Here is a 14,967-nt window from a genome sequence, read left to right as displayed (position 1 = left end):
GTTTAAGAGGTTAAATTCAGTTAAAACTTATATTATGTAAAAGCTGAATCTCAGGATTTCAAATGTAACATTCAGAGAGACTTAATAAAGCATGAGATAATTTAACCAAAATACATGAGCCACAGAGGCAGTCACACAATAAATGAATGAGAACTTTGATATATGATAGTCTGAGCTCTGCCTGTGACACCAAAACTCATTAGCTCGAACTTTTAACTGCCTCAATAACCACACTGAATGGATAAAGAGGATGTAAATACAGCAGCAGCCGGTAATTTCTTGCTTTCCCTTAAGAAACAAGACTGAAGCTGTGACCCAAATCCACTCTACATATTAATTCTATACAGTATGCACCGCACACCAGATATCACGCTATATTGTCAAAGCAGTGTGTATAAAAAAATTAAACACATTTAACCACTTGAATTTCACCAAACAGCATCTTTGGTATGAATAGTTTTTGCTCACTGGTGTCTTTCTAGATCTTTTTCATCACCAGCAGGAAATTATTCTCAGCATTTTTTCCAGCTGTGAGCAACTCCTCAGTTTCCTTTGCACATTTCATCATGGAAGAACATTACTCATTAACACCTCACTCAGAAATCAACTGTATTTTCTGTCTGATTTGAGAACAATTTAAAAAAAAAAGCTTAGAATCAGTAGGTCTGTGTGTTATGGATTGCACTAGTTTACAGTAACAATAGCAGCTCTTTGAGCCTATACTTTAAACACAGCAATGCTTTGAGCTAAATGCATGCTAACATGCTAACAATGCTGATGTTCAGCAGATTTAATGCTGCTCACCACATTAGCATGCTAATAGTTGCTAATTAGCAAAATGTGGCTGTGGCTGAAGGAAATGTCTTTACCTTTGAAGGTATTTGATCATAAAACAAAGCATCAGACACATCAGATGACCATAAGATGGCACTAGAAAAGCTGATGTAGGTACATTTCATCCTGAGGACAACATGCATAAGCTAAATTTATGGAAATTCATTCAACTATTGTTGCCAAAATCGGTCAGAACTGCAAGTATTATCTCAGCGATGCTGCAGGAAAAGTCATAAAATCTCAGTCATTAGGATACATTATGTGGGAACAAAGTTTCTGCCTGCCCAACCAAGAAATGCTAATATATTTCATTGGGTAAGTCAAAACTTTGACTGTTGGCTGTCTGGATTCACAATCTGGAGCTATAACTTTAAAAACCGCAAATGTTTAACTCATGGAGACGAAAAGTCATATATTCAGCAGGATTTTAAACTTGGATGAAGGAGATTTCTCATGTAATTTTAATAGAGTCTATGTCTGTTATCATTTCATGGAAGTCAAGAAATGGCAAAGCAGTTTCATTTTATTGTCATAAGAAGCCACCTGTACAATAGCTGAACATTATGACTGTGCAGCGTCCTGAAATGAACTGGATTTCTGTTTGTCAGTTATGGGAGTGTCACCAATGGGGATTTTGAAAGAGACCCTTCTTCCACTAAATGACTGTGATCCTGCATATGATCCTCGTTGCATATCTCAGATGCCACCTCTGAACTGGCCCAGAATCTGGCTGCCCGCAGTGTTTGCTTGTGGTAACCCAGTAACCAAGTCATAGTGCTCCATTTCTGAGAAGGAAGGTGCCGCCCCATCCTTTCTCACTACCCCCCGCCACCCCACCCGACCTTCTCCAGCAATGACAGCAACACAACGCTTGACTTGCTGGCTGCAGACTTTGGATTTACCTTTTTTTTTTTTCTTTTTCTGTCATGTACATCACACTCCTTTGAGCGTGTCACAGATGAAAAAGACAACACAGACAGATGATGTAGTAGTTAAAGGGAAAGGGTTGAAAGTACATGAAGAGGTGGGGGAAGAAGCAGAGATTCAGCAGGGGACCCCCCCTTTCCCCTTCAGCGTACTGGAAATTCTCAACGTGTCTTCACTTCTTTTGCCTGGCTTACAAATTTAGGAAAGGAATCACTCTATAAGGTTCCCTTTTCATTGTACTTTTTGTGTATGTTTTGTATCTAAATGTCAGATTAAAATAGGTATTTTGAGTGACAGTAAGCGTCTGTTACGTCACATAGAAACGAACACGAAACTGTGTTCAGGGTGAGAGCAGCAGATCCTTATCTTGGCTTTCAACTGAAGAAGAAAAAAAACCTGTCAAGATGTTAATCACCTTCACTCTTAACCTCACATACTTTCGATTCTTTTACGAGCTACTAATTGAGGAAATCAGAAATTAAACTTGTGTGCATGTGTGTCACTAGGGAAAGGGATACTTTCTTTTTCTCTCCGTTTCTACAGTGCAGAGCGGAGTGTTTCCACGTGGGCAACCGAGGTTCTGACTTCACTCTGTTTTCCTGTCATATGTGGGATATGCATGAGAGACCTGACAGACATCCAGCTGATATGATCTAACAATATTTCCAGCTCCTTTATGCCGTCATCCTGTCTAAGTCTGTGTCCCCTAAGTGTGTCATGTGTGGCACACAGGGAAAGTTTCACAAAAATCCACACAAAATGATAGTATTTTTATTCTATTATTTAACTTCAAAAGACATTTTAATTTCATTTCAGACCAAAATCAGCTTTTTTTTTAACAACAGTCTTACACAATTAATATCCAGACAAGAGCAACGATCAAGAACAAGTAACAGAGACTTAGAACACTTGGTTTCCCCTGATCAAAACCCGAGTCTAAAATTAGCAGGTTTAAAGGAAGCGTGGGTGAACAAGTGGAAAGACCGGCGCCGGTTATGATTCAATTCCACAAACTACTTTAAATATACGCAATTGCTCAGTCTTTAATTCATTGGAACTATTAGTCTCTCATCTCCTGATTCTGTGAAAACCAACGTCAGATCAGAATATGAACCTAAAGACTTGCACTACTTGTGCAAGTAAATGTCATTACATGTAAGATTGTTGAAGGGTTTCTTGGCATCCCCCACACAAGGTACTATACATTGTAAAAGGTTAGGATTATAAAGTGCCTCCATTGTTACTAAACAGAAACTGAAGGGACGTTTCCCCAAAATGTGACGTCAGATTGAAACATGAAAAACTGAAAGGCCACGTTTCTACGATGGATCAATTCCAAAGCTTTACAAATAATTATTTCAGTAACTATATTTATATTTGCAAAAGTGTCCTCTGGGTGTATATACAGTATACGTACATGTACGGAAGATACAATTATTAAAACCCAAAGCAGTTTCTTGCAAATGCAGACTATACATATATGTGTGTAGCTGGGCCCCATTGCACCAATGTACATTTTTTTTTCTTGAAATTGATGCTCTTGGTAGTTGTCATAGTGAGGATCAGCTGTTTCTCCATTTTAAAAAAACACAAGCTGATTCTTTGTGTTTTTTCAGATCTCTGGCTTGCTGGCCCAGTTGGTTAGAACATGACGCTACGAAATATTTTGATGCATTCAGTTGCTTTATCTTTCTTGAATGTAACGTGGGTGAGCTGCTAGATACTTTGAATTTCCTCAGGGGGATGAATACTCTCTATCTATCTATCTATCTATCTATCTATCTATCTATCTATCTATCTATCTATCTATCTATCTATCTATCTATCTATCTATCTATCTATCTATCTATCTATCTATCTATCTATCTATCTATCTATCTATCTATATTGCGTGGCCAAAAAAAAAGAAGTCGCCGCCTAGATTTAACTAAGCAAATAGGTAGTAGCCTTCCATTGGATTGATTGCTGATTGGATTGAAATTATTGGCTTGCATCAAGCGAAGAAAACAAAGGAGATGTCTGAAATTACCAACAGATTATTATTAAAACCTGGAAGGATAGTGGTGAACTATCATCTTCAAAGAAGAAATGCAGTCGGTCATGTGGTCTGATGAGTCCAGATGTACTCTGTTCCAAAGTGATGGGTGCCTCAGGGTAAGAAGAGAGGTGGATGAAGTGATGCACTCATCATGGCTAGTGCCTACCAGCCTGTGGGGGTTAGAGTTATGATCTGGGGTTGGTCAGATTCAGCAGCATTATGTGACCAAAGAATGAGGTCAGCTGACGACCTGAATAAACTGAATGACCAGATCTTTCCATCAATGGATTTTTTCTTCCTTGATGGCATGGGCATGTTCCAAGATTCATGGGAGACACATTGAGAGTGAGTGGTTCAGGGAGCATGAGACATCATTTTCACACATGGATTGGCCTCCACAGAGTCCAGACCTCAGCCCCACTGAGAATCTTTGGGATGTGCTAGAGGAGATTTTGCACAGTGGTCTGACTCTCTCATCATCAATATAAGATCTTGGTGAAAAATTAATGCATGTCTGGACAGAAATAAATGCTGTGACATTGCAGAAGTAGTCTGTCTGTTTGATTTTTTTTTTTGCCTTCTAGTCACAGTTCACAGCATCATGCATAATGTTTTGCTCAGGGGTGTTACCGCTGCAGTAAAACGCCCATACAACAAGACAAACTCACCACCATGCTCAAGTGTTGGTATCACCTTTTGACAGTAGACGTAACACTGATTCACAGATCCTCACAGCTACAGCTTAGTCTCATCACACCAGAAAACAGACACCCAGAACTCCACAGGCTTATTGATGTTTTTCTTGTATTACAGTTCACTCTGCTTTCTGGTCAGAACATCTGCAATAAGTTTACAGGAATGAAGGTGCTGCTCGTTCAGTGATCCTCATATAGTTTGTACTGATAATCTCTCTCAAAATATTTTGCAGCTATATTTTTTCTTCAGCTATATATCTTCCAAATGTCTGATTCCCCTTGGAGAAATGTTGCTCCTTTTTTTGCCACAACCAGAAGGGTTGGCTGCCATAAATGAGTTTTAAGCTTATTAAACTCTATAAAGCTGCCAACTGTATCTTGTACATGCTAACAGCCAAAGCAAACTCAGTGTTACAGTGTTCCCAAAAGCCTAATTATGTTTTGAAACGTGATAAAAAAAACATAAATTTCACCATAAATTTCACTTAATACAAATGTGATACATGTGTATGTGTAGATGCATCTTTATGTATGAAAGAATGAAAAACAAATTTAAGTAAATGTCATTTTAAAGCATTTTTTAAATGATGATTAAAAAATGATTTAGTACAAAGATTCTTTTTCAAATTCTTTTGAACTATCTAGATAAACTTGTTGAGTTTTTCGGAACAGATTCCTCTCCTCACATAGCTTTTATATTCTGTCCATTACAAATTAAACACAGAGCAGAGGAACATCCACCTTTAAATATTTAAGACAAGAAACTTGCTCAACTCTGTCATGATAAACGATTTAGCATATATGGTGTGACATGTATATAGCTAATATAAATAAAAAATGATGACTATTAGCACCCTGATTTCATGGAAATTATTTATCATGGCAACATTTCAACTGCCTCTTATCATTTTATCCATTCTTTGTGTCTGCCCAAAGTAAAGAAAGCCCATTCATTAATCTAGTGTTTTTGCTTGTTTTGCTCCTTTGACTGGCGAACAACCGTCACAGTGTTTTTGTAAATTAAATCAAGTGTGAAGGAAGACCGAAAGAACAGCGTGAAGTGACTGTCAGTGCCGTAAAATGTTTTGGATTCTTGCATGTATTTCTGAATACACATGTAATCAGTCTAGCAGAAATGTGTTTTGTTATTGTTTTATCAGTGTTTTCTCCCCAAAAACTGTGTTTAAACTGGTTTCATTAGCTTTTTGATATGCAATCATTTATTTGAACTAAAAAAATTAAAAATGCACACCAAAATCAAAGCGACTGTAGCTAGATGAATATTTATATAACCTTAAATCAAATAGGCACGCCACACACAAGTATGGCTCTATGTTAAAACAGGTTAGAATAAATTGGTAACAAACCCTGCGTGAGTTCTAAAACATTATTTTAACTCATTTCTGCTTCTGTGAAATCCAGATCTATGTGAAATAGCCACTATTTATTTAGTCATTTTGTAATTTAATGAACAGTAGCTGTCCAAAGGTGCTGCTATGAATAAACACTGATAGTTGTTTTGTGTTCTTTTCCTTTTTGCTGTTAATTAGTGAAGAAATACAAGCTGATTCAAGTGATGAAAAGAAACTGCAATGTTTTAAATTATTATCAGATTATCCTTTCACTATATTACATTTGTATTCATGCAATCTGAACTAGCTATAATGTAACTGATCTTTATTAAAAAAATGGTTTAATGTAACTAGACAGACATCTGAGGTAAATACATTTTAGTATTAATGAAAGTCAGTGACAAAGCAACTGTGGTAATCATTGTAGACTCTTTAAAGTTGCTCTTATGTTCATGTCAGGAAAAAAATGCTCCTTGAAATACTACAAAAAAGAGGGGAAAAAATGAAAAAAAAGACTCTAGACTTCCCTACCAAATGAGCAGCACTGCCATCTTCTGGTGAAATCTAACTATTGCATTATAAAAACTAAATCAACCATGTGGCTTTCGTCACTTGACACAAAGGAAAACACTGACTTAAGAGCTTCCTGTAATTATTTTAACGTTGTTCTCTTAGTGTCACTAGATTGGATGGAAAAAACAAAAACAGGGGCTACACAGTGTTGTCCAAAACTTCTAAAAACTATTCATTTTAATCAGTGCACAGTCCTGCTTCTATGAATACTTTCAGGAAACTGTTTTTGAAAGATATTAATAAATATTTGTGGAAAGTTTATTATCCAACTTCAGTTGGAAGATCAATATCACTTGAAAGCAACATACATGGATATTCAAAAGTCCGAGACTACATTAAAAAGGTGTCCCATTTTCATGTAAACCTGAGATTTTAAAAACAGTTATGAAATTCAAAAGGAGATTAAATATTCCAGATTTTGCACAATTACTAAGGTCATCAAGCAAATTTAAGCAAATCTGATGCATTGATCCTGTACCAAAGTTCAGATTTCCTTGACTTTTATCTCTACAATTGTAGCAGCATTTAAATGAGTCAGTCTACTTATTGCAGGCTTATTCAAATGAATCAGCTTGTGGTTATTGTTCACCTGTTACAAATATGGCTGCGCCTCAAGTTTAAAGCAGAACATTGATTACTCAACAGCAGTGCGGCAGCTGGAAACATGAATCTAAACCAAGTGAAAGTATCAGAAGTCAGGTTGCTATTCTAAGTGAAGAGGATCTTTGTCAGCTTTAAATAATGGCTGGACTGAAGGTTTCTGAGGAAGTAGTGGCTGGCACCGGAAACAGTTTGAGGAAGCCGGATCAGTTGTATTCAAAACACCATCAGGCAAATCAAACGGGACCCCACTTTGAGAAGATCAAAAAAATCAAGCTTTGTTTACTGGCAGAAATCAAAGCATCAAGGATACAGAATTTGCTAAAAGAAAAAAAAAAGACAGACCACAAGACTGCAAAAAAAAAAACTAAAGAAAAAAGAACAGTCAAAAAACGGCTCCTGCAGTGTTCTTACTTGGCAAGTCTAAGAAGAGATCAAGACCAAAGGCTAAGGTAGATACTCTAAGATATACCAGTATGTCACACAGTTATATTTGCTGATGGATCCAAGTTTGTGATGTGTGTTAGTGTACAAGTCAAGCAGGAAAGAGAATGGAACTGCAGGGTATCGCACCCACAGTGAGACATGGTGCTTTAACTTTCCCAGCACCAAATCAACTCCACCATGACCATCAGAAGCAAGACTCCAGTCCTCACAAACATGCTACACCCTCTGGCTTGCATCTCAGACAGATTCATGCTGCGGCAGGATAATGCCGTCAAACACACCTCAAAGTTTTGCAAGAGCCACTTGAAGACCAAGGTGTGCTGATTATCATGCACCTGCCCGCACAGTGACCTGAGCTCAACCTCACAGAACATTTATCGAGGCACCTGAAGACGGACAACGACAAACATCACAATAAGCTCTTTGAAACACTGTCAGATCATGTTGGAATGCCACAGGGCAGGGGTGTCAAAAGCATTTTAGTTCAGGGGCCACGTTCAGTTCAATTTGATCTCCAGTGGGCTGGACCAGTAAAATCACAGCATAATAACTTATAAATAACAACTCCAAGTTTTTCCTTTGTTTTAGTGCAAAAAAGTACATTCTGAAAATGTTCACATTTAAGGAATTATCTTTTTACAAAACATCGTGAACCACCTGGAATTTATTAAGAAAAATAAGTTCAATTATAGCAATATTATGCTTCAATTAATCATCTACACATTACAACTTCCAGATCACAATGTTGCTATGAAGGAACAAAACACTTAGTCGCAGGGATCTGGAACTTAATGATATAGTATTTTACTTTATGATCAAAAAGTCAAAAGTCAGACAAAAAAACAACAAAAACAAGACAAAATATTACAAAAATCAGACGCAAAATGACAAAAAATGAGACAAATGACACGAAACAAAAAAGAGACGAAAAATTAGACAAAAAAATGGACAAATGACACAAACGAGACAAAAAATTACACAAGCAAGCCCAAAAATGACAAAAGTGAGAAACAAAACAAAAAAAGTAGAGTAGCAACACAAGCGAGACAAAAAAAACACAAAGTGACAAAAACGATACAAAACGAATAGAGCGAACCACAAAATGACAAAAATAAGACAATAAACACAAGCGAGACAAAAAGGAAACACAAAATGACAAAAACGAGAAACAAAATAACAAAAGCATGAGACAAACGACAAGTCAGATAAAAACAACAAAAACAAGACAACATTTACAAAAATGAGACACAAAATGACAAAAGAACATTGAGCAATCTAGTATTTTACTTTATGATGACAACAACTTGTCATGGTCTAGAAATTATTTTAAATTTATAGTTTTACAAATTTACAATCTGCAGTTAATGTCTTGTCTGTAATTTTTAAACTTTGCAAAGTCTTCCTGTGGGCCGGATTGGAACCTCTGGAGGGCCAGTTTTGGCCTGTGGGCCGCATGTTTGACACCCCTGCCATAAGGTATAAAGTTTTGCACTAACTTGTGAAGTCCATTCATCCTGAGGTTGTTTTTACAGCAAAAGGGGGGCTAAAAGCAATACTAAAATCTGAACTATGCTTTCTGCGAGGGTCCGCATGATGTATATTTCATCATCAGGTCCAAGAAGGTCAGTAGGGACACCCCAACAGCATCTACCAGCAGGACTATGTGTGCCATCATACTGCAAAAACTGCTCCAGAATGATCCTCAAAAATGAGCCCAAGGTGTTGACCTAGCCTCCAAACTCTTTAGATCTCATTCTGATGGAGCATCCTCCAATGTCAGATCCCACAGGAAAACCCTAGAGGTCCTATGTTCATGGCCCAACACAGTATTAGTCAAAAAGTTGGACATATTGGCAGCGCTGAGAAAAATATCAAAAGCAGTGTGCTAGTATACATACCTGCTCACCTACAATCATTTGAGCTTGCAGATCCTTCACTCAACATAAATCATCTTGTTTTAAGTCCACCAACATCAAAAACAGGATGCAGCTTTATATATCTCTTTGGTCAGTTGGCATAAAACTTGTTATCAGTGCTTACATACATACATGCATGCTTTCAACATGATCAGATCAAGTTGTCATGGTGACTGCCTTTGAAGACTGTACCTGTTTTTGCAATCAGGGTGTGTGTCTAGAGTTAAAACTATGAGACTGTAAGAACTTACATATTTTTCCGGTGTTTCACACTCTGATTATGTCATCCTCAACTCTTAGCTTCCAAGATTGCACTGGTGCAAAACAATGAGACGGACATTAAGGGAAAGTCATATATCTAAGAAGAAATTAAGCAAATATGATGCTTACAAGAATCTAAGATGCTGAACATGCAAATGTGAAATCCTACATTCAAATACATTTTTTTGATGCCACCCTTTTTACTTAATTCTCTGTCACATTTGTCATCATCTGACATTTGTTTACAGTAAAAAGTTGCCAAAATACTATAAATACCTGAGAGAAGCTGAAAAGTAAAAAAAAAAGAAAAACATTTTAAATGATTGTTAAAAGAATGTGGAACTAGATAAACAAGAACAGGAATAAAGTAGTGAATTACAGAACATGACTGTGTTTCATAATGAAGTATCTGGCTGCAGAGAAAATCACTGACATCTAAAAGCAAAAATATTTTTAAACTTACTAGCATCGAGGTGGAAGAAATGAAATGCCAGTTAAATGCCATTCTAATGTAATCTTGGGACACTTTGCCATTTCCTGACTCTAAGGTTGATGCATACTTGTAGAAAATCTGATAAAGCAGTTTAGAATCAGAGGAAATGACATTTAAGGTGTTAAAAAAAATAATATGAACGAAACTAATGACTCTGATGTTTGCAGATATGCTTGTAGGAAGAAGTGTGTGTTGCAATCACACAGGAAAGAGAGAGAGCAATAGAGAGAGAGCAAGAGAGATTATTGTTATACCAGTCAGAGTTCTAGCAGCCAGTAGGCACTCCCTTTGTCTTTATCTGCTGCTCATTTTCTGCCACGCACAGGGCAAGTACAGAAGGTAAGAAGAAAACTCTTTAAATCATCCTGAAATAACGAGATGCAACTTTTTAACTCTGATTTTGACACAGGTTGTAATCATGTTTCCCAAACTTGTTGGTCAGTGTAAATTCTGAGAATGTTTGTGATATTTTAATTACTAAACCCAAACTGCTATGAGTAACTCCGTCGCATGTTAGTGCTGCTGTTCTGTGTGGACCAAAGGAGGTGTGTTCATTAATACAGGAATGTATTAATGCTGCCCACAAACAGGCCTGGTCTAGATGTACATTCAGCCAAGACCCTGAGGCTACATCAATGTTCACCGAACAGATTCCTTTCTCCTTCATCATTATTGTTATTAGAACACCTGACTCAGGTGCTGTGTGTTTCTGTGTGTGTGTGTGTGTGTGTGTGTGTGTGCAATTATTAACCCTTGTGTGTCAAATTGATGCGTTTTAAAGTTTGAAAATGTGGGAAAAAAAAGATATATTTTTACAGTGAAAGCTTCCACATTTTCAACATTTTTGGGAAATTTTTGAACATTTTTTGGTGGAAAAAAAGAAATGCTAAAAAAAAAAAAAAAAAAGTTTCTTTAAGAACATTCAGAAAAAAACAACCAAAATCCAGCGAAGTTCGCTGGATTTTGGTTGATTTTTTTCCGAATGTTCTTAAAGAAAATATAAGAACTTTTACTGATATATATGTAATCACTTTAGATATTTTTAGGATTTTTTTGGAAGATTTTTATGAATTTTTTGAAAATATTTACAATTTATTTATTTTTTTGAACTTTTGAATTTTTTAAATTTTTATTTCTTGCCAAATTTGGGGATTTTTTTTTTAAATGAAACTTTTAAGGGAAACTTTTAAGGAATTTTTGGAAATTTATTCCTGAAGATTTTGCAAATTTTTTATAAATTTGGGGAATTTTTTGCAGAATTTTTGGATTTTTTCAGACAAGGGAACATTATTTTTTGGTGCCCGTAAATGAGGACAACAGGAGGGTTAATCGCGTTAGGTGGTCACATTGTCACACTGTGTGGGTACAAAAAGCCACCCATTGCATAGATAACCATGAGATTTTGTAAGATTAAGTTTTAGAGAAAGCCATGTAGTGGTTATAATCTCCAGCAACTTATATAAATAAATATCTTTTTAAATGATAAAAAACGTGTGTTGATGAGACGTAACAGACCGCTGTGCTGCACTCGTAAATGTGATCTTTTAATGTTACCTCAAACACAGAAATCCCAATTTTCAACAATGAAACAAAGATGAACAAGTGTAAGGAAGGAAGTCTGTGGTGTCATGTTGCCAGGTGATGTGGACACTTGCTTGTCTACATTTTTCAAGTAACACATGGGATCCATGTTCAAATGCAATCACGCATGTTACATAGCTTCCGTTTTTGTCACTTGCAAAATAGCTTATCATTTCCATCTTTGTATCCGTTAGTTCAATGTCTGTTGTCTTTCTGTTCATCTGCAGCTTAACATGACCTCAATGGCTGACACGAATGGAACACTTGCAGCTAACGAGACTGTAAGTAGCTCCAGCAGCTCCGGGCAGGTTGACGCTTCAAGAGTTGTCCAAATCATAGCTACCCTGCTCATCTTCCTGGTAAGAAATCCTCTATGACTCCAGATAAACTACAAACTACCACTGTGCAAAGGACTGGAAACACTGACAAAGAAGCAGCACAGTGGTATATAGTAATAGCTGGGGTATTGCGGTTTGTTATGAGGATTTATTGGAAATTATTATTTCCTTATTTTTGGGCCACTGATTGCATCTGGCACTCTTCTGTTCAAAGGTCACAAAATGCACAAAAGTGAAACTAATTATTATGTTATACCTTGTTTTTATCCCTTGAGTTACAGGATTTTATATGTGAGATAATTTCTTTGTTAAGAGCAGTACGTAATTTCCTGCAGAATGGCCAAGAAAATGACATATAACATTAATAAGTGAATTTTAAAGGTGTGCAGATGATTTTACATGTGGCCAAGGTCAGGTTAGCTGTTGACTGCAGCTTATTTTTTCCACAGACATCAGAATGGTGTCAATCTTCGCTTCTCACTAGTGGCAAAAAGCAGCCTAGTAAATTCTTCCAAACGTAAAGCTATGGCTTTATATCCTGTCCCCTTGAATCTAATTGTTGGCTGTTCTCTTGTTACCTAAAGGTGGGCGTACCTCTGAATGGGCTGGTGGTTTGGGCACTTGGATTGCGGAGTCGTCGTCACCTGGTGCGCAGAGGCAGTGGCGAGGAGACGCGTGCTGCCAGCAGTTTCCGTGTCTACGTCCTGAACCTGGCATTAGCTGATCTGGTTCTGCTCCTGCGCATCCCCCTCATGTTGGGCTACCTCATTCACAACTACAGCTGGCCGTTTGGTCGAGCCTTCTGCCACCTGATTATTTTCCTGCGAGGCCTTGGGCTGTACGCCTCCGCCTTCCTCCTCTGTGCTGTGGCTCTGGAGCGATGCTTGTGTCTGTTGAGGCCTGTGTGGGCTCGACTGCGACGGCCCTCCTGGGCTGTTCCTCTGGCCTGTGGCCTCTTATGGGTGCTGGCTGCCATCCTGTCTGCACCCTACCTTCACCTCGCTGTCCTGAAGGAAATCAATAAAAAACACCAGTGCCTGGAGAGTGGGACATTTGATATGGGCTTGTTTGTCACAGAAACTATAGCAGGTTTCATTTTGCCCCTGCTGGTTTTTCTGGGAAGTAATCTGGTTGTTTTGTTCACATTTAAGCAAGCAGTGCCCCCAACACCCACCACCTCCACTCCTTCAAATGCTCGCAGAATGACCAGGATGTACCACGTGCTCTTTTCCACCATGCTCATCTTCCTCACCTGCTGGGTGCCCTACTTTGTTTGTCGGTTTCTGCTGGCTCTGGCATACAAACACCCTGGACTGTCATTGTATCAGTCAGCAAGTTATGGCAAATACATCTCTTTGTATCTGGTGTACATCAAGAGTGCTCTCAACCCAGTTCTGTATGTGTTTGCTGCCAGAGGCTTAAGCCGAGCCATTAAGGATTCAGTTGCCTCCACTATTGAACGACTTTTCAATGACGACTCCATTGACTCCATACGAAGGAAATCACTCAAGAACTCACAGATGTAGCAGAAAGGTCGACAGTGTTTTGATGGTTTGGAATTTTAACTCAGCATTACTTTGAAATACCCGATTTCTCCATTTGTGCAAACCCCTAAAAATGAACTGTAGATAAAATACAAGGGAAAGGGGTTGCACTTGATGCCATTGTTTTTCAAATGGGCCTAAAAATCACAGACAATTAAGAAATAGATGGCTGTCTTGATGTTGTTTTTTTTATGAGTAGAGATGTGATCCCGCTGAGAGATTTGAATATAAAATACAGTGATCTTAATTGGATTTGTGACTACACACACTTGGTATTTCTTCAGAGAACAAGTACTTTGTGTATGGGGATTTTCTCTGATGGGGAACCCTTTGCACAAAAGAAAGACATTTAAAGACAGCAATCCCATTATTTGTCAGGGCAAAAAAATGCAAAAGAAAGAACATGCACCTCATCAAAAAGTGATTCAGGCCAGATTTCTTCTTTCATCTAGAACAAGGAGCTGTTTCTGCTTGGGCATGCTAAGGGCAGGGTCATAATTGGCACCAAAATGAATACATGATTCATCTTGTCAATTCATCTGTAGGCAACACTCTCATGGTAAAATATAAACCAGAGATGTCACAACATCACTTTACTGCCCGTTTCCTGGCTTCAGGGTAACCTTTGTTACATTGATTCCTCTAAGATAACGCATCATTAACCTTGCATGCACGGTCTTATTATGGTTACACCCCAAAGAAAGTAACCGATACTTCAATTTATTTCCTGCATACTGGTGACTGTGGTTCAGGAGGTAGAGCGGATTGCACACAAATTATAGAACTGGTGGCTGGACCAAGTGTCCTTGAACAAGATGCCGAATCCAAAGGTTCTCCCAATGTGAGTGTGAAAAAGTAAATGAAAAACAGTGTCAAATGCTACACGTACTGCTGAGGTCGTGCTAGTTGTACCTAATAACCCACTGAATGTATTGCAAGCCCGTAGACTCATAACACGACAAGTATGAAGTCAATGTGTTACAGGCTGTTTATCTCATTGCGAATGTACAGTATGCATGACTGGACTTGTTTTTGGTTCACAGCTTTTGTTTATAGAAGTGTGCTTAGTTTTTCATTATTAAAAATGTATCATCTATGAAATTGTGAAATTATAACCCATTTAGACCTGATGTATTTGACACATGCATTATCCCTCAGGTTATAATTGTATACAGGATGTATACTTTCCTTTGAAAGAGCAGTAAGTCTTTACTTCCATGTACAGTATTTTTTAATAAATTTTTTTTTGTTCTTACAATGACAACATAGAAGTTAGATATCTGAGCTTTCTTTTCATCACAAGGCAAAAACATCCACATATGACCAGTCTGTTCATATTTAATTTAAAGGCAGAAAAAAGAAAAAAAA

General features: G+C 37.6%; 1 protein-coding gene across 1 annotated transcript; it reads left to right on the top strand.

The window, feature by feature from the left end:
* The first annotated feature begins 10,335 nt into the window (after positions 1–10,335).
* LOC111573080 (C5a anaphylatoxin chemotactic receptor 1) lies at positions 10,336–14,947 on the top strand. The gene is made up of 3 exons (XM_023277042.3): positions 10,336–10,475; positions 11,945–12,076; positions 12,640–14,947. Exons 2-3 carry the CDS (start codon positions 11,951–11,953, stop codon positions 13,579–13,581), a joined length of 1,068 nt encoding a protein of 355 aa, XP_023132810.1. The 5' UTR covers positions 10,336–10,475; positions 11,945–11,950; the 3' UTR covers positions 13,582–14,947.
* The last annotated feature ends 20 nt before the right edge of the window (positions 14,948–14,967 follow it).

The sequence above is a fragment of the Amphiprion ocellaris genome, chromosome 1 (assembly GCF_022539595.1).
Source record: "Amphiprion ocellaris isolate individual 3 ecotype Okinawa chromosome 1, ASM2253959v1, whole genome shotgun sequence".
In the NCBI taxonomy this organism is placed as follows: domain Eukaryota; kingdom Metazoa; phylum Chordata; class Actinopteri; family Pomacentridae; genus Amphiprion; species Amphiprion ocellaris.
This window is presented reverse-complemented; position numbering and strand designations above follow the sequence as displayed.

Coding starts and splice junctions, on each gene's coding strand:
- LOC111573080 (XM_023277042.3), top strand. CDS start 11,951: ATGACCTCAATGGCTGACACGAATGGAACACTTGCAGCTAACGAGACT. Junction 12,077..12,639: donor CTACCCTGCTCATCTTCCTG/GTAAGAAATCCT, acceptor TGTTACCTAAAG/GTGGGCGTACCTCTGAATGG.